General features: G+C 46.0%; 1 protein-coding gene across 1 annotated transcript; it reads right to left on the minus strand.

The window, feature by feature from the left end:
- Positions 1-806: 806 nt before the first annotated feature.
- Positions 807-19,625, minus strand: ABCB8 (ATP binding cassette subfamily B member 8). The gene is made up of 16 exons (XM_058179330.1): positions 19,375-19,625; positions 17,256-17,559; positions 16,198-16,347; positions 15,972-16,066; positions 15,533-15,638; positions 15,195-15,356; positions 14,422-14,507; positions 13,492-13,589; positions 6,259-6,364; positions 6,139-6,172; positions 5,518-5,654; positions 4,640-4,734; positions 3,672-3,805; positions 2,970-3,117; positions 2,189-2,439; positions 807-1,145 (listed from the first exon to the last, which is right to left on the minus strand). The coding sequence occupies exons 1-16, from the start codon at positions 19,500-19,502 to the stop codon at positions 1,068-1,070; spliced, it is 2,112 nt and encodes a 703-aa protein (XP_058035313.1). The 5' UTR covers positions 19,503-19,625; the 3' UTR covers positions 807-1,067.
- Between the last annotated feature and the right edge of the window lie 286 nt (positions 19,626-19,911).

Consider the following 19,911-nt stretch of genomic DNA (forward strand, 5'->3'; position numbering starts at 1 on the left):
AGTCCACAAGGGTTCTGCGTGGCCTTTTGCCACGAAGCTTGCTAAGTGTGGGCTGGATGGCCTAAAGAGTCATTATGGCTTGTGACAAGCCTGTCTTTAGTCAGGGTTTCTCACCACCTAAGACCACACCTAGAATACGGCATCTGGTTCTGGTCTCCACGTTGCAAAAAAGATGTTCAGACTTTGGAAAAGAGCAACTACGAAGATTCCAGGCCCATTGACTTTGCTCGTCAGTCGCAAAAGGGGATCGGGCGAGCCCAGGCCACTGCCCCCGTCACAAATAGGAGTCGGTTGCCAAGCGTTCATATTCAGCCCGCGCGATGGCCGGGACTCTGCAACAGTCCGAGGTCCCTTTTTCCCCCCCTTCCAGTGCCGTTATGACTTTGAACAATGTTGTAAATCGAGGACCAACCGTCTAGGGCAGGGATGTCAAATGATTTCTTCGAGGGCTGGATCAGCATTGTAGTTCTCCGCGCCCTGTTTTGGCTGGCAAAGTGCTTCAGGAGGCCATCCTGGCCAAAAACGGGCCAGACAGGGGTCACCTGCACACCCCATTTTGGCTGCCAGAGGCACCACGGGCCGGTCTTCTGCTATTTCCAGGCCAACCCCACCGACATTCCTCGTATAGGGGGTTTGAAGTCTCCTGAATGCGGTGGGTAGAAATCAGAAGCCCGGCCACCCCAGCCTCAAAATTTTAGCACTCTGCTGCCCACCAATATATCTGCCTTGCTGTAGCCGGCGTTCCTTTAAAAGCATGACTTTGACACACACACAAACACACACACGTAAAGCAAAGGTGACACACCACTGGTCCAAACCCAAAAAGGCTGTATTTGGGGGGAGGAGAAAAAAAAACACCTCAAGTGTCAAATTGCACGCAGCTTCTTTCTCCGTGGGGAAAGAGGAAAGCCGCGTTCTCTGAAACTGACAACAGAGCAACAGGCTCTGGGCCTTTCCTGAGCAACCAGCTCGGGTAGGGCTGGAGGCCAAGCGGAGGAGGGCAGAGGGGGACTAAGTGGGGGAAAGACGCTTCAAATCCAGCAAACTGACCACTGTGGCCTCCTCCTTCAGATGTCCTTGGCTTGCCGGCGGAAAAGCTCTGCATAGATGCCACCTTTTCGTAAGAGCTCTGAATGGGTCCCGGCCTGGAAAAGGAAAAAAACATGCAGGTCCTAGGAAGCCGAATTTAAAAAGCTTGCAAACGATTTCTTGGATTCACAAGCCCAAAATTGAAGGGGAAGGGGAGAGCTGGATCCTCCCACCACCGACAATCGAGACTTATTTCTCTTGTTTGGTTGCACTGAATGGGGAGCTGACAGTGTCACTGATGGCCTCGGTGTCCCTCTAAACAGTTCCCCGACTCCTGGCCACAGCCTGTTTGGAAATCGGGCTGCCTATGCAACAGGAAGCTCCTTTTGTGCGCGCCTGATTGGGCAAACAGAACTGTGTGAGCTCACGTGCAAGCCCGTTGCTTACACAGAAACATCCCCTCTCTCCACCACCCCCGCCTTGCAAGCTGCCACTGCCGGACCGCAACGCTGGAAAACTTTGGACTGCCACACTATAAAACTGTTTTATTTGGGAAGAAAGAGGCCAGAGAGAAAGTGCTCAGCTGCAACCGACGACAGGACTTAATTCTACTTTAAATTGGAACCCATGAAAGCTCAGCTGATAGTTTCTCCTGCTCCAAGAAGAGGTTGGACTAGAGGACCTCCGAGGTCACCTCCAACTCTGGAATTTTATGGGTCTGTAAGGGTCCTGTTTGAGCAGGAGATACAAGCATCCAAATGCAAATCATGTGACCACAGGGATGCCATAACGACGGTTAAGTGTGAAAAATGGTCACACATCATTTGTCAAGTGAATCTTGCCCCATTTTACCACTTTTCTCGTCACTGTTGTTAAATGAGTCTCTGAAATTGTTAACTTGGTACCCCGGTTATGAAGCCCTCGACTTTTGCTGGTTTGAAGGTCGCAAAAGTGTGTGTGTGGGGGGGGGGGGACCGAGGACGCTGCGACCACCCTAAATACGAGTCAATATTGATCACGTGACCGTGGGGATGCTGCGATGGCTGTTAAGTGTGGAAAAGGGTTCTTCTCTTAAGTGCTGTAGGGACTGAATTATTGAAAGTCCATTACTGGCTGTATTGCTTCTTCTAGCGCGCACAGTCCCAGCCTCAGCACTCACCTCTGCCACGCGGCCCTTGGACAGCACCACAATGAGCGAGGCCTCCTTGACGGTGCTGAGCCGGTGGGCGATGACCAGCACGGTGCGGCCAGCCACAGCCCGGTTCAAGGCCTCCTGGACCACGTGCTCCGACTCGGCGTCCAAGGCGCTGGTGGCCTCATCCAGGATGAGGACTTTGGGATTCTTGATCAGCGCCCGGGCGATGGCCACCCGCTGCTTCTGTCCCGCCGACAGAGTCACACCGCGCTCGCCTGGGTGGGGGGAAAAGACGGAGAGGCTGACATGAGAACGGGATGTGTGTTTGCACAGGACAAGGCATCGCAGGATGGGAAGTTCCAGGTTTTGCGTGAGAGTCTACGTGGACCCAAATTCCAAAACTGATCTGCAAAAAGAAACCTGTCTGGTTTAGGTAAAAAGGGGAGAGGAAAGGACAAAGGGGAAAGGAAAAAGAGGGGAGGGGAGGGGAGGAAGGGATGGAGGAAGAAGGAAGAAAGAGGGAGAGGAGAGGAAAGAGAAAAGGGGAGGGAGGAAATGGGTGTGAAGGAAGAAAAGAGAGATGAAAGGATGGGAGGGAAGGAAAGATGAAAGGAAATGGGAAGGAGGAGAAGAGGAAGGAATGAAGGGAGGGAGGGAAGGAAGGATGGATGGTGGAAGAAAAGAAAATGAGTCAGAAAGAAAATGGGTCGGAAAGGAGAGAAAGAAGGAAGGAAATGTGAAGGAGGGAGGGGAAAGAGGGAGGGAAGAAGCCCCCCCCCCCCGAACTGGCAGATGCTTCTCTCACCCACAGTCGTGTTGTATCCGTCCGGAAAGCTGCGGATAAACTCATCGGCGTTGGCCAGCCGGGCAGCCGCATAAATCTCAGAATCTGAGGCGCAAGGCTTGCCGAAACGGATGTTCTCCATGATGGTGGTGCTGAAAAGCACCGGCTCCTGAAAGGGAGGCAAGCATATGTGTGTTTGTGTGTGTTTGTGTTAGGGTCAGCCCAACTCCATCCCAGAGAGATCCCAGGACAACTGTCTGTCGCTGCATGAGATGTTTGTTAACGGAGCATCGTTCCATTGTACGGTTTTTCTCATCGCGGCAGTTAAGTGAATCGCCAACGCGAACCTAGTCACGCTTCCATGAAGTGAATCGCAGCCCTTATTCAATGAGCCTAGCGGTTGTTAAGCAAACCGGCCTTCCCCCTTGACTTTACTCGACAGAAGCTTGACTGAGCCTGGCACACTGCGACCGTTGTAAATACGAGTCGGTTGCCGAGCGTCTGAATTTTGATCACGTGAGCCCGGTGATACTGCAACTGTCATCAACTGTACCTTGATGAACGTATCTTTTCTTTTATGTACACTGAGAGCATATGCACCAAGACAAATTCCTTGTGTGTCCAATCACACTTGGCCAATAAAAATTCTATTCTATTCTATTCTATTCTATCAATATGAGTTGGTTGCTTTTCCTTTCAATTCTGGGCTTCCTGACTTCGTACCTGGTTAATGAAGCCGATGACTTCTCCTCGGAGCCAGGAACCATCCAGGGTGCAAATATCCCGCCCGTCCAGAAAGATGGTCCCCTTGGTGGGTTCGTAGAAGCGCTCCACCAGAGCCGCCACAGTGGACTTCCCTGGAGGATGGAGAGAGAGAGAGAGAGAGAGAGAGAGAGAGACACAAGATGACATAGTCCAAAGCAGAGGTGGGATTCACTTACCTTCCCTATCGGTTCGCAAATGTGAACGCGTGTGTGCGCACCCTCGCTTCACTTGCACATGCCTCGTTTGCACATAGTCTTTTGTGCATGCGCAGTGCTCATGCATTACACCTGGGTGGGTGGGCGGAGCCTCCCACAGTCACCGCTAACAGTTCACCCAAATCGGAGAGGACCGGCTGAATCCCACCTCTGGTCCAAAGGGCCCCATGTGTGGAGGAAGAGGAGGAGAAGCAGCAGAAAATAGATGGGTGGATGTATGTGAAAGAAGAGGAGGAGGAGGAGGAGATGATTAGATAGGTAAGTAGGAAGGTAGATGGATGAATAATAGATAGAAGGATAAGATAGATGATAGGTGGATAGATGGATGAGGAGGAGGAAGAGGATGGATCCTTTCATCCAATCACTGCATTTGCTGGAGGAAGTTCACTTTCACTGCATGGGGGGGGCAGGGGGGGGGGCGGAATGCAACTCCATGCTCACCAAAGGAATCAACCCCAGGGAAGAAAGGAAGCAAACACAGAGAGGACAATGAACGAGATTGGGATAAGAATCAGCGGAGGGATCGGAACATTTCCCCTCACACACACACACACACGAAGAATAACTGAATCACGCACTGGAGGTCCCGCTTATTTTTTTTAAAAAAAGGTACCCTTCACCGCTATGCCAATTCCAAAGATTTGGTGCCTCTGCCCTGAGAATCCAGCCCCCCTCCTCAGTCAAAGGAGGGAGGGAGGGAGGGAGTCTTACCACCGCCGGATTGTCCCACGATGGCCACCGTCTTGTTAGCGGGGATGGAGAGGCTGAAGTTCTCCAGGACTTTGTACCCTGGCCTGGTGGGATAACTAAGAATGGGGGGAGGAGATATTTAAAAAGAGGTTAGCAGGCCTACGGGTGACAGCAGAGGTTCACCTCCCCGTTTCTGGGTAAAGCAGCGATACCCCACCCCCTACCCCAAATCTTTCTGGCACCATGGACAACTTCTCTTGTAGCTTGTGCGGCCCGGTTCCAAATAGGCCGGGGCCCGGAAACCGGTCCATGTCCTGGAGGTTGGGAACTCCTGGACTAAAAGAACCTCCAAGGTCCCTTCCAGCTCTATTCTGATAAGATTGCTTGAGCTGGGAGTTGGACTAAACGATCTCCAAGATCCCTTCCAACTCTATCATTCTATGATTCTGTAAGGATCTTTTGCCTGAGCAGGGGGTTAGACTTCCTTCTTTCTCCTTCCTTCCGTTCTTCTCCCATTCCTTCCATCTTTCTCCTTGCTTCCTCCTCCCATTCCTTACACCTTCCTTCTATCTCGTTTCGTCTTTCCTTCCTTCCCCTTCCTTCTCTGCCATGGTCTGTTCGCAACTGGTTCGCACGAGCTGGAGCTCCATTTACGAGAGTGGCGGGTACTCACAGACAGCCGCATTTGAGTGTTGGGTACTCGCGGGCACAGCTTCATCTCCCACAGATGAAGCGCCATTTGTGCTAGCGGCGACAACTTGCACAGTACCATTTTCTCTCCCTCCTTCTACCGCTGGGCCACAAAGGTTGGGAGCCCTGGCCTAAGATATTTTTATCGTCTCTCGCAACCCCTGTGTCGAGGTTCCTGACACCCTGAACTTTTCGGCTTTGAGTCTCACCTGAAGGTCACATCCCGGAACTCAAGATGCCCGTTCAGCATGCTGCAGGTGAGCATTTGTCTCTCACACAGAGGGGTCTCCGGTGACATGTTCATGAACTCAAACACGCGAGCCCCGGCACTCATGCCCCGTAAGACCTACAGAAGTGAAGAGAGGGGTCTCGTTCCCAGGCCCTTTTGGGAAACGCCAGCTCCAGAGCAAATACTGTGCGTATAGGTGGTCCTCAGCTTTGTGACCACAAGAGCGCCCCAGATTTACAGAGATGTTCCTTAAGTGACCTTTGCCCCATTTCAATGAATTTTCTTGCCACGTTTCTTCAATGAACCGCTTCAGATGTTAACTTGGCCACACGGTTGTTAAGGGAATCGGGCTTGCCCATGGACTAAGGTCGCAAAAGGGGATCAAAAGACCCCAGGACAATGCAACGTTCATAAATATGAACCGGTTGTCAAGCTTTCGAAGATAAGTCGCGCAACTGTGGGAAAGCTGCAATGGTCGTGTGAAAAAAGTAACTTTTTTCAGGGTCGTTGACCCCGGGATATTGCAATGGTCATTAAGTGAACTGTTGTAAATTGAGGACTACCTGAATAATATGGCCAAAAACCTCCCCAGCCCACCTACCTGTCCAAAGAGCACCGTCATGCTGGCCATGGAGCTGTGGAGAAAGAGAAGTAGATGGCTCTCAAGGGCCGGCCAGCCGGTCCACCCTCAGCAGACGGGATGGGACGGGGACGGTCTTACCGTTGTACAGTCTGGGAAGACACCAAAAACGACATGAGGTCGCCAGGCGTCATCTCTTGTCCAGCCATGAGGGAGCCGCCTACAAAGATGGTGCCAAGCACAATACCTAGGAAGGAAAATGACTTTCTGATTTTGTGGAGGGGATGATTCCGCATATGCGGCGGGCAAGGGCGCATGCGTGTACAACTCTATTGTGTGGAGCTTCAGGCGAGAAAGCAAGCGCTTTCTCTTGGAGAAGAATCTCACACGCATGACCCTTTGCCCATGTCTTCTACAACCCCATTTTGAACATGCTGTGGCCCAGTACTGGGCTGCTTCTCAGGGTTGGAGACCCCTGATTTACATCAGCCATTTAGAGCAGGAGTCCACAACCTGTGGGCCACTATTTATTTATTTAATTTATTTATTTATTCGTATTTTTATACCGCCCTATCTCCCTAAGGACTCAGGGCGGTGTACATATAAAAAACACACAAAAACACTACCAGGCCCCTGTCCAGCGGTTCGAAAAACCCTCTCTTCGGGAGAAGAGGAGGGGGTGAGCTGAGGGCAGAGGTTGAATTTCCCTAAAGCCCCTGAGAAAAAAGGGGTTTGAAGGGTTAAGTTCCCTCCAGCAACCCGAAGAGCTCCAGATCCGAGGATTCTTCTGCTTGGGCGGAACCAATCACCACGACCAAACGCCGAGATTTATTTTGGACAATAAAGGATTATACCGGACAGAACGAAAGTGGGAGAACTTTATGCAAGTAGCCAAGCCGATTCCCCGATACTTTGTAACAAGTTTGAAAACAGCAAGAAAATGGAGGCGAATTGTTAACAAGCTAACAAGTGGAAAGCGAAAGTGATACTTTCAGCGTTTGTCTGCAGTTGGTAATTTGCATGTTACTTGCTGCTTTAACTCTTTAACTCTTTGCTGCCTAGAATCTAGGAGAGATTTTCTTTTTAAATATTGCTTTAAAAAAGCTTTAAAGGACTGTGTTTCCCAGAGGTTAAGAAGATTTAAACTGAATATTAAGTTGGAAATAAATAAATAATTTTATAGAAGATGGCAGCCAAACAATTAAAGTCTACTGTAACAAAGGGCTCTGGAATCTCCTCAGCTGGTGCCTCTCCAGCTCATACAGTGGAGACTAGAACATTGAACTTAGAGGCGGTACAAGAGAATTTAAAAGACTTTATGCAAGAAAAATTTAAAGTAATAACTGAGGAGATGTTGGAAATGAAAGAGCAGATATCAGAAATTCAAGTGGGAAATAAAGAAGTTAAGGAAGGATTTGTAATTGCAGTACAAAGTTTGGCAAATAATGTGATTTTATTGGAAGGGGAGGTTGAAGAAATTAAGCAACATAATTCAAAATTAGATAATAAAATGGCTGAATTTCAAAGTAAAATGGAAAAACAGATGATGAAATAGTTTTGATACAATACAGAAATATGGAATTTGCTCTAAGAATTGTGGTCTGAAAGAGAATAAAGAAGAGGATTTAAGGAAATTTTTCTGAAGTATTTGCTGAGATATTAGCAGCTCGTCCAGCAGATGTGGCTTATCAAATTGATAAAATATATCGTGTGAATTCTTGGATAGCAAGGCAAAAAAGTTGCCAAGGGATGTTGTTATTTATTTTACAAATAGAACAGTGAGAAATCAGATTTTGCAAGCCTCATATAAGGGGAGAAGATTCAGATTGCTGGTCAGGATATTTTAATATTAAAGGAAATTCCACCAAAATGTTAAGGGCTAGAAAGGAATTTGCCTTCCTGGTGAATGAACTTAAAAACGTCAGATTGAATATAGATGGGATATTCCAACTGGTATAATAGTATATTATGCAGGAAAGTACATCGCCTCAATACAGTTGGAAAAGCGAGAGAATTTTATGTTGAGGCATTAAAGTTGGAAGTCTTTCTCCACTGGATGTTAGAAGAAAGGAGACTGAAGTGAAGGAAAGAGAAGTGAAGCAGGTTCAAGAACAGATTGCGATGGAAGAAGATTTATTACAAGTGTTGGAAATACCTATGACGGGTCCAGATTCAAAAGAACAAAGGCTGACAAGAGCTGCTGCTAAACGCAAGGAACAAGAGATGAAGGCACAACAACAACTGGCAACTACTACAACGGAAACAGTGGGAGGAGCAAGGCCTAAAGCAAAATGTGATTTATGCTAGTGTTCCAAAAGTTTCCTTTGGCCGATAATGGCAATTAAACTATTATCTTGGAATGTTAATGGTTTGAATTCACCAGAAGAGAAGGAAAGTATTTCATTATTTGAAACAATTTAAAATGACATTACTTGTTTACAAGAAACACATATTAGATCTTTAGACCAGAAATATTTGATAAATTCAAAACTGGGAGTACATTTTGTTGCCTCCTCTTTGGAGAAAAAAAATGGTTTAGTTATATATATAAAGAAGGATATATCAGCAAAATTAATTGAGGTGGATAAGCAAGGAAGATACATTGCTATTGAACTCTTGTTGGAGGGAAAGAAGACATTATTAATAGGAGTTTATGCTCCGAATCAACAACAAGAAATTTTTTTCAAGTTTTTACATAAAAGAATAGTATTTTGGGATTATAAATCATATATATTAATGGGTGATTGGAATGGTGTGTTGGATACTCAAAAAGACAAAAAAAGCTTAAGGAAGATATCAAGCCGGCGAAATTACCAAAGGCTTTTTGAAATGATGGAGGACTTGGAATTAAGAGATATTTGGAGAGAACATAATACAGAAGAGAGGGATTTTACCTTCTTTTCTGATAGGCACCAATCATTTTCGAGGATTGATTTTATTTTGATTACTAATGATTTGTATTCTAGAGTGAAGAAGACGAAGATTTGTTCAAGAACTTTATCTGATCATAGTCCAGTTTGGATTGAATTTGATCGGAAAAGGAGGCTAGGAGATCATGGAGGTTGAATGAGAATTTGTTTAAATATGAACAAAATGTAAATGAATGTAAAAACAAATGAAAGAATTTTTATTATGAATATGAAAAAGAGACATCTATAGAGATGATTTGGGACTCCAGTAAGGCTTATATGAGAGGAAATCTTATACAAATGAATATTAAATACAAAAATAAATTGCAGAAAAGAAAAAGGAACTGGAAGAGGAAATTAAAAGAAAGAACAATTATTGATAAATAGCCCAGGAAATAGTAAAATAAAAGAATCAATAAATATATTGAGAGGTCAGTTTAATATGTTGATGGCAGATCAAGTAGCAATTAATTTACAATATGTAAAACATAATCGTTTAATAATGCCAATAAGCCAGGAAGATGGCTTGCCTATTTAATAAGGAAAAACAGAAATCACGAGCGATTGATAAATAGAATATAGGGTAAGGAAGTTTATCAAAAGAACTTGATTAAAAAGCATTTTAGAGTATTATAGTAAGTTATATTCTAGGGATATGGTTGATGATACAGAGATAGAAAGATATTTACAACAACAAAATATTTGTGAGCTTACAGAAAATCAAAGAGAAGAATTGAATCAATTAATTACTTCAGAGGAAATTTTCTTAGCAATTAAACAACTTAAAATCGGTAAAGCACCAGGAACAGATGGTTTAACAGCTGTTTATTATAAAATTTACAAAATGAGATGGTTGAACCACTTAAAGAGTTATTTAATAAAATTCAAATGGGAGGAGATGTTCCCCCTTCATGGAGGACAGCCTTTATTTCGTTAATACCGAAGGAAGATCGAGATGGTATTAAAGCAGAGAATTATAGGCCTATATCACTTTTAAATACTGATTACAAGATATTTACCAAGATATTGGCTAATAGATTAATGCCAGTGATGAATCAAATAATTCATAATGATCAGTCAGGATTTATTAAGGGTAGGCAGATGAGATATAATGTGAGGCAAATCGTAAATTTACTTGAATATTTGGAGCGAAACAACCAAGTATCAGCGGCATTCCTTTTTTTGGATGCTGAAAAAGCTTTTGATAGATTGGATTGGCAGTTTTTGTTTAAAGTAATAGAAAAAATGCAATTTGGGGATTATTTTATTTGTGCAATTAAAGCAATATATCAGAAGCAAACAGCACAAATAATAGTAAATGGTGGGTTAACAGAAACTTTTAAAATTGAGAAAGGGACGAGACAGGGATGTCCCTTGTCCCCATTACTTTTTATTTTAACTTTAGAAATTCTTCTGAATAACATACGTGGTTCCGATCGAATAAAGGGAATTAGAGTTAAACATCAAGATTATAGATTAAGAGCTTTTGCAGATGACCTGGTTGTTACTGTATCTCAACCAATATACTCAGTAACTGGTTTAAAAGATATAATTGGTCAGTATGGTAAAGTATCTGGATTTAAGGTGAATCAGCAAAAGACAAAGATGATAACTAAAAATATGAATATACAACAAAAAGAAGAGTTAGAAAGAACTTCAGGTTTTGAAATCGTTAAAAAGGTTAAATATTTAGGAATATATATTACAGCTTCAAATGTTAAATTATACAAAAATAATTATGAGGTATTGTGGCAGAAGGTATGGAAAGAAATGGAGAGTTGGAAGAAGTTACAACTATCTTTGCTGGGAAGAATAGCGGCTATAAAAATGAATGTTTTGCCCAGGTTTTTGTTTTTGTTTCAAATGATACCGGTGTTTAAGAATGATATTAAATTACAGGAATGGCAAAAGGGATTAGTAAATTTGTATGGATGGGCAAAAACCAAGAATAAAATTAAAAGTAATGCAGGATATAAGGAAAGGGGGTCTTAAAATGCCTAATTTAAAATTGTATTATGAAGCAGTTGTTTTATCATTAATTACTGATTGGATTAATTTAACTGAGGAAAGAGTTCTGAATATAGAAGGTTATGGTTTGTTATATGGGTGGCATGCCTATTTATTATATGATAAGAAAGTTGATAAAATATTTAAAAATAATATAATTAGAAATGCATTATTGAGGGTTTGGAGGAAATATCAATACAAATTAGATGGAAAGATTCCAATATGGGCAAACCGAGACACATGATAGAAAATATAAATATATATCAAAAGATGGAGGTAGTTACTTATAAAGAACTTCTTTGTATGGAAAAGGGGAGTTACAATTAAAATCTAGAGAAAAGATGGGGAAGAAGGAAAAATTATACATGGTTCCAATATGGACAACTACAAGCTAGATGGAAATTAGATCAAAAATAGGTGTTAAGCAAATTGAGGATAATTTGTTAAAACAAATGAGAGATCAAGGTCAACAGCATATTAAGAGGTTGTATAATGTATTAGTAGAAATAGATTCAGAGACTGATTTGGTTAAGGATTGTATGATTAAGTGGGCACAAAATTTTCAGCAACCAATAATGTTGGAAACTTGGGAAAGAATTTGGGTGAGGAATGTTAAATTTACACAAGCGCAAAATATGAGAGAAAATTTTATAAGATGTTTTATAGATGGCATTTAGACCCCAAAAATTGTCATGTATGTATCCTAATGTACAGGCTAAATGCTGGAGATGTGATTGTGAAGATGCTACTTATTATCATATATGGTGGACTTGCAAAAAGTTAAAGCATTTTGGATTAAAGTATGGTGGATCATGCAGAATATTTTGAAAAGAAGATTAAGTTTACCCGCAGTTCTTTTTACTAGGAATAATTATGGATTGTACAGCTATAGAGACTAAATTGATTCTGAACTTAATAACAGCCGCAAGACTTTTGATTGCTCAATATTGGAAGAAAGAAGAATTACCTACAATTGAAGAATGGACTCTTAAAGTATCAAATCTGGCAGAAATGGCAAAATCTCTGCTTACTTGAAAGACTATACACAAGAAAAATATATTTTAGAATGGAAAATGTGGATTGATTATATTCAAAATAAGTATCAGATAAAAAATATCAAATAGCATATGAGTAAATTTAGGAAATAATTTGTATTAGATATATTTTTGAAGGAGAGGGAATTGAGAGTGTGAATAAGCGTGAGAGACTAGAGATTATAATTTAGGAATTATTTTAGATTATGATTGTTAGTTTTGATACCCTGCATTTTGTTCTGGGAAGTCGGGGTGGGGGGTGGGGGGTAAAGGGGAAGGGAATTGGGGGGTTGAGGTTAGTGATGGAGTGATGGTTAATGTACAGGGATTATTGAAGACGTATAAATATAATTAAAGTAGGGTCGGGTCTGACCAGTTGCCATTTTAGAACGGTGGGGAGGGAAAAAAGAGAGAGTAGGAGGTAGGAAAGAGGAGAAGAGGAAGGAAGAGGGGTAGAAGAGGGAGAAGAGTGTAGGGTGGAGGGAGGAGAGGAGGTAGATAAGAGAAGGAGAGGAAGGTTTGGAAAGTAAAAGAAGGTAGAAGAGGGAAGAAGGTTAAAAAGGGGGGTGGTGACTGGGCAGGCCCGACTAATTGTATATAACTGTACATTGGATGAATTATTTGATAAGATTGTAAAAATAAAACTTTTTTTTATAAAAAAAAAACAAAACAAACACTACCAGGCCCCGGGCTAATCACCATTGTGCCACACGACTGGCTGGCCAGTGCGTAGTCCCTGCGCATGCACAACACGCACGAGTGTCGTCTTGGGCACTCACAGCCACACACTAGCTTCATCATGGGTGCGCGCAGCCCCACTCATGTGAGCCTCAACACCAATGTTGCGGGGGTTCATGCGCACACATACACATGAACTTGGCCCCTACCACTAAATCATCCCCCTTCCCCCTGCTCCAGGCTGCCAACCCAAAAAGGTTGGGGAACTCTGATTTAGAGATAGTCCTTGACTTACTTCGTTTAGTGACTGTTCAAAGTTACAACAGCACTGAAAAAAATGACTTAGAACCTTTGCAGCATCCCCATGGCCATGTAATGAAAATTCAGATGCCTGGCCACCGGTTCATATTTATGACCTTTGCTGTGTCTCGAGGTCAGGCGACCTTCTGACAAGTGAGGTCCAGTGGGGAAGCCAGATTCACTTATCAACCAGGTTACTAGCTTAGCAACTGCAGCAGTTCACTTAAGCACTGAGGCAAGAAAGGTCGCAAAACTCACTTAACAACAGAAACGTTGGGCTCAGTTATGGTCGTAAGTCTAGGACTACCTGTATATAGCTGCCCACATAGAAGACCTTCATCTAAAACAGGCTGGACACAGAGTCTATCCCGAAACATTCTAGATGCCATCCCAACTGTGCCCTGGGAGGCGTCCAACCCAGCCGACGCAACGGAGCTTCTACTCACTGTTCAGGGCCACGTTGGAGAGACCCTGGAAGAAGGCAATGCCCAGACCCAGGTTCATGTTGAGGCGGCAGGAAATGTCCACTTCAGTTGCATATTCTCTGCGAGGAAAAAAAACAGGGAAATTGAAAACTCTGGCAGGGTCACAGCACAGCCTGTGCCAGGGGTGCCCAATTTTGGCAACGTTTAAGATCTGTGGACTTCAATTCCCAGAATTCCCCAGCCAGCAAGGGTTTACCAGAATGGATAGGACAAGGACAAGAACAAATGTAGATAGACTACCACATTTTTCGGAGTAGAAGATGCACCTTATTTTTGGGGGAGGAAAATAAGAAAAAAGGTGATTGGCAGGTGGATCAGCCTCCCGGAATACCCCCAATCACCTGTTCCCAGAGGTGAATTTTAGCAACAGATTCCTTGGTTGTGAGCTCTGTGCCTTGCTTTTTTTTCTGCCTCTGAAAGCCTCCAAAACAGAGCTTCAGAAAAAAAGCCTCTGAAGCTCTGTTTGGGGGCTTCTTTTCTGAAGCTTTGTTTTTGATGCTTTTTTCAGTCTCTGAAACCTCCATTTGAAAAGCTGGGCGGGACTACATTCGGAGTATAAGATGCATCCAGATTTTCACCCTCTTTTTTGGGGGGGAAAGGTGCGTCTTAAACTCTAAAAAATATGGTACTTAACTGCATTTGTTGATAGGGTAACTTTATTAGTAGATGGTGGGTGTGCAGTGAACATAATATATCACATTTTTTGATAGGGAAACTTCATTAATAGATTGTGGTATGCAGTAAATGTAATATATCTTGACTTCAACAGAGTGAAAAAAATTGCTGGCTGGGGAATTCTGGGAGTTGAAATCCACAAGTCTTAAAGTTAAAAGTCTTAAAAGGGTCCTTAGAGAGAGCGGAGCATGGAGGGATCTCCTTTGCGGTACTCACTGGACCTCTTTGGGTTCCATGGCAAAGGCCCGCACCGTCCGGACGTTCGCCAGGGCCTCGTCTGCCACAGCTGTGGCCTTAGACACCTGCGAAGAAGGAAGGAAGATCACTTGGTGACTGGCTTGAGCGTGGGAATTGGCTACAGCCAGAGAGAACACAGCTACGACAAAAATATAGGTAGTTCTCGATTTATAACAGTTCATTTAGTGACCACTCAAAGTTATGAGACGGTCCCGAAAAATGTGCCTTAGGACCATTTTTTTCACACGACTTTTGCACCATCCCTGTGATCAGAATTCGGATGCTTGGCAACTGGCTAATATTTACAACAGTCGCCGTGTCCTGGCGTCATGTGATCCCCTTTTGTGGCATCTCTGATGACAAAGAAGCCAGATTCACTTAACCAATCGCATTACTAACTTCACAGCAGCAGGGATTCCCTTAATCATTGTAGCAACAAAGTTTGTAAAATGGGCCAAGACTCACTTCACAAACGTCTGACTTAACAACAGAAAAGTGGGGTTTAAGTCGAGGACTACCTGTATATGCAGAACTTAACCAAAAGGAGGAGTAGGAAAAGTGAGGGTTGTGTCGAAACAGAACGGACGAGATCACAAGTTAACATAATAACGTCATATTATTGATAGGGAAACTCTTAGTAGATGGTAGGTATGCAGTGAACAAAATATATCTTGAAAATATTTCTGGCTGGGGAATTGTGGGAGTTGAAGCTCATTCAGTTGAATGGCTTGAAGGTCACGCTCATTCCCTACCTGTTCTTGGGCTTTGCGGGAGAGCCTCCGAAGGGAGGTGCCGAGAAAGGTCCCGATGCCCACCAAGAAGGGCATCACCACCACAAGCAGCCCAGTCAGCTTAGGGGAAATCAGGTAAAGAGAAACGAAACAGCCCACGGTTTGAGTGAGGCTGCGGAGACCCTGCAAGGTTGGGGGGGGGGGGGTATGTGGAGAGAGAGACAACGGCATGAAAAGAGACGCTCTGTTAGAGGGAAGGGAACCTCCCCAAGCCTGTTTGTGTGAGAGGGCCTTAAATCACAGCGGGATTGCCCCCACCCCTCCTGACCCTTCTGCCCTCCCCCCCCCATGAGCCAAACCTGAGAGATGACCAGCTTGAAGGAAGATTTGAATTCCTGGATGTCGGCGGTCAGGCGATTCACCAGATGCCCCGTCTGATTGGCATCAAAGAAGGCTATATCTTCTCTTGGGGAAGGAGAGAACCAGGGTTACAGGGCCTCCAAGGTCCCTTCCAACTCTGTGGTTCTGACAGGGTCTCCTGCTCAAGCAGGGATTGGACCAAATGACCTCCAAGGTCCCTTCTAACTCTATCCTTCTATCATTCCGTAAGGGTCTCCTGCTCAAGCAGGGGGTTGGACTAGAAGGCCTCCAAGGATCCTGCCATTATTCTATGATTCCATCAGGGCTTCCTGCTCAAGCTAGTCCAAGAGGTTGGACTAAGCCTCCAAAGTCCCTTCCAGATTCTGATTCAATGTACAGTCCCCTTTGGACCTGGCCACCCATTTCCACGGCCGTTACCGGAGGAAGGACGAGAAGAGCTGCTTCCGCATACTGCCGGCTACTTTCTCCCCGATCCAGGACAGCAACAGGATGTACCCAAAGGTTAACGCACCCTGAGGCCACAAAAAAAAAAAAAGTTATGTGTCGCCATCCGGAGTTGTGCACTGATGGGGTGGGGTAGATTTTGGGGGATTTAGACCAAAATAGAATCCGGCCCAGGGATGAAAAGGAGGAGGAAGATCACCTGAAGGCCGTAGATGGTCAGCAGGCGCAGAGCCGGCTCCCGCACCATGCGCAGGTAATCACCCACCCGCATGTGCTTGGCCACCACGTTCACCATCTGGCCCAGCAGCAACGGGATGTGGATGTTGAGCATGGCTGCCCCGAAAGCAAACTGGAGGGCAGGAAACAGAAAGACTTGGAAAAACGCACCACCGGGGGTTTAGAGAAACTTGTGGGGTTCTTTTTTTTTTTTTTAATTTGCATTTATATCCCGCCCTTCTCCGAAGACTCAGGGCGGCTTACATTGTGTTAAGCAATAATCTTCATCCATTTGTATATTATATACAAAGTCAACTTTTATTGCCCCCAACAATCTGGGTCCTCATTTTACCTACCTTATAAAGGATGGAAGGCTGAGTCAACCTTGGGCCTGGTGGGACTTGCAGTAATTGCAAGCAGCTGTGTTAATAACAGACAGACTTAGTCTACTGAGCCACCAGAGGTTCAGGAGGATTGCTGGAAGGGGAGCTGGCAGTGTGCAGCAGCACTTATGCTCCTTGGTCTTCTTTCCTGCCTTCATTCTCCCATTCCTTCCATCTTCCTTCTTTCTAACCCTAACCCTTCCTTTCTGTTCTTCTCCCATTTTTTCCCATCGTCCTTCTTTCTCCTCCCTTCCTCCCTCCTTCCTTCTCTCATTCCTTCAATTCCTTCTTCTCCTACCTTCCTTCTCTCATTCTTTTCATCTTCCTTTTTTCTCCCCCTTTACTTCTTCCATTCCTTTCTCTTTCCTTCTTCTTTCAATCTTCCTTTCTTCTCTCTTCCTTCCCACATTCCTTTTCTCCTTCCTTTTCCCCTTCCTTCCATTTTCTTCTCTCCTTCCTTCCTTCTTTCTCCTTTCCTTTCCTCTCCCATTCTTTCCATCGTCTTTCTTTCCCCTTCCTTCCTTCTCCTCTAAGATCCTGTCCAACTCTATTCTAATTGAATTTCCTTCCCACCTAAGAGTCCTTCTGAGTGACAGGCTATGCTGGCTTGCCTCCATCCCCCACCCCCCGCTCTTAACCACGGGGCAAAGACCCTCACCACGATGGCCGCCGTCACTGCCAGTAGCTGAGGGCGCAAGAATTTCCAAAACATGGCCCAGTTGAAATCCGGCTCTTTTTCCCCAGGCATGCAGATCGTTTCCACTTTGGGCGCTTCTTGACAGAAGACCCTCTTGCTGAAGCCAGCCCCCAGCCCCACCAAAGCCGGCCCCGCCCACAAGGCTGCCATCCGGCCCAGCGGGACCAGGTGGCGAGGCAAGACCAACAGGACGGCCGGGGAGAGCTTGGGGGCACTGCGGGGAACCCGGCGGAAGCAGGACTGCCTGGCATGGCTTCCCGAGTGCCTGCGAGAAGGAGAAAGGGAAGACACACACAATCACATACACAAGTTGTGAAAAAGGACGGGCACAGCCTGCCAGTCTCAAGAGAGATGGCTTGCAAGGGATGCCTGCCTGCCTGCCTGCCCACCCTCTGGTTCCTGGGCATCCCACTCGCCCAGGGATACCCCCCAAACCAAGCTTCCCACCCTCAATCCACAATGGGGGCAGGTAAGAGGTAGCAAGAGCCTCTCTCTCTGAAGGAGTCAAAGCATTCTACCCAGAGGGGTCCTTGGTGTGGAGTTTTCTGGTTTTCTTTCTTTGTTGTTTCGTGACCCAAATTAAGAAGGCGGCAGAGGAAAAGAAGTACTGTGGGGTTTCAAGAGAAGGATTGTGCTGACATTTCATGACCTAGATAGGTAACATCATCAGTGCTGGAAGGGAGAGGAGGAGGAGGAGAAGGAAGGTGGGGTCCTTAGTGCTTTCTGAGCAGGATGGTTTTCTTGCAGACATTTCATGACTTAAGTAGGGAACAACATCAGTGCTAGAAAGGGGGGGGGGAAGGAGGAGGAAGAGGAGTAGGGAGGAAAAAGACCAGGATGTCCTTGATGCTCTTTGAAGTTAGTGGGTTTTCTTGCTGACGTTTCATGACCAAACTAGGAAACAGAATCAGTCTGGAAAGTAGGGAGGTGGGAGGAAGAGGAAGAAAAGGAACAGGAAGATAATGTTGCCCAGTTTGGGGAATGAAACGTCTGCAAGAGAACAACAAAGCTCAGGGAGCACCAAGGAGCCCACAGTGTTCCTTCTCCTCCTCTTTGTAAACCCCTCTCCCTTCCAACACTGACGACGTTCCCTAGTAGGGCAATGAGAGGTCTGCAAGACAACCACACAGCTCAGGGAGCATCAAGGACCCCACAATCCTCCTGCTTCTCCTTGCAAATCCAACTTCTTCTAGCACTGATGATGTTCCCTAGCTGGGTCATGAAACGTTTCCAAGGAAACACCCAGCTCAGAGATTGTTGATTTAAGTAGGCTAATCTCCAAAGTGCAGCATTAGCTCAGTGTCTTCTCTGTCTTACTTGAAAACAAGCACCACCCTAGTCTAGAAGTGTGACCTAGGACTGACAAGAGTTGGAAGGGATCTTGGAGGTCTTCTAGCCCAACCCCCTGCTCCAGCAGGAGACCCTTACAGAATTGTAGAATCACAGAAAGGACCTTGGAGGTCATCTTGTCTCACCCCTTACTCACTAAGCACGCTTTGAGACTCATTTGAGACTCTGGGCGGTTTAAGGGAATGTTCAGCAACCATGATTGAAGATATTGGCATGGCCTGTCACTGTGTAATCATGGTTTACTGAACATTTTGCGCGCTCGAGTACTGGGCGGGACTAGATGATTTCCGAGGTCCCTTCCGCGTCTTGTCCCTCTGTGATTCTGTGAGGGTCTCCTGCTGGCGCAGGGGGCTGGATTAGATGACCTCTAGGGTCCCTTCCGGTTCTATTCTGACCTATTGAGCTGTTTCACACCAGACGGGCAAGCAGATAAACAAAAAATTGGGGGCTTTTCCAAGCACCGAATTCCAAGGAAAACTCGGAGGGGGGAGGGGGAATCCCCACTGGGTTGAAAACCACACAGCGCGCATGCGCCATGCCAGTCCTGGCCGGCTTTGCTGGCTCACCTCCCCCCTTGGCGGGCGAAAGTGACTTTCCCTCCCAGCTGCTCTTTCACCGCGGCCCAGAGCGGGAAAGCCAAGCCTGGCCGGAGCCAATAGGAGAGGAGCAAGAGGAGGGACTACGACTCCCGGCATGCCCCGCGAGACGGCCTGACCCCCGTTGCGGTTACCTGGCAACGCCCTGGGCCGGCGAGGGGCCCTTCATGGCCGCCTCGGGCCGGGGAAGCCGCCGGCCGTAGGGGGAGCAGCGGCCCCCGGCCAGGCCCGGCCGCAGCAGAGCCAGCCGGGCCAGCAACATAGCGGCGACCGAAAACGGCTCCCCTCACACCCTCAGAACCGTCGCCACCGCCCACAATGCCCCGCGCGGAGAGGAGGGGGCGTGGTTGAGCCCGCGCGGGAACAAACAGCCGCGCAGGCGCTGAGCGTGGAGGCGGCGGCGGCTCCGCCCTCTGCGCAGGCGCAGGGCGAAGACCCTATCGGCTACGCGTCCGAGAGGCTGCCCGCGTAGGCGCAATGAGAGTCGTTAAGGCGCGCCTCCGCCCTCGGGAGGCGACCTCTACAGGCGCAATAAGAGTCTCTGAGGCTAGTCCACGCTGGCTCCGCCCTCGGGAGGCGACCCACGCAGGCGCAATAAGAGTCTGCAAGGCGGGACCACACTACTCTGCTCTACTAAGCGGCCCGCGCAAGCGTAATAAGAGTCAGGGTAG

This window comes from Ahaetulla prasina, chromosome 4 (assembly GCF_028640845.1).
Source record: "Ahaetulla prasina isolate Xishuangbanna chromosome 4, ASM2864084v1, whole genome shotgun sequence".
Classification (NCBI taxonomy): domain Eukaryota; kingdom Metazoa; phylum Chordata; class Lepidosauria; order Squamata; family Colubridae; genus Ahaetulla; species Ahaetulla prasina.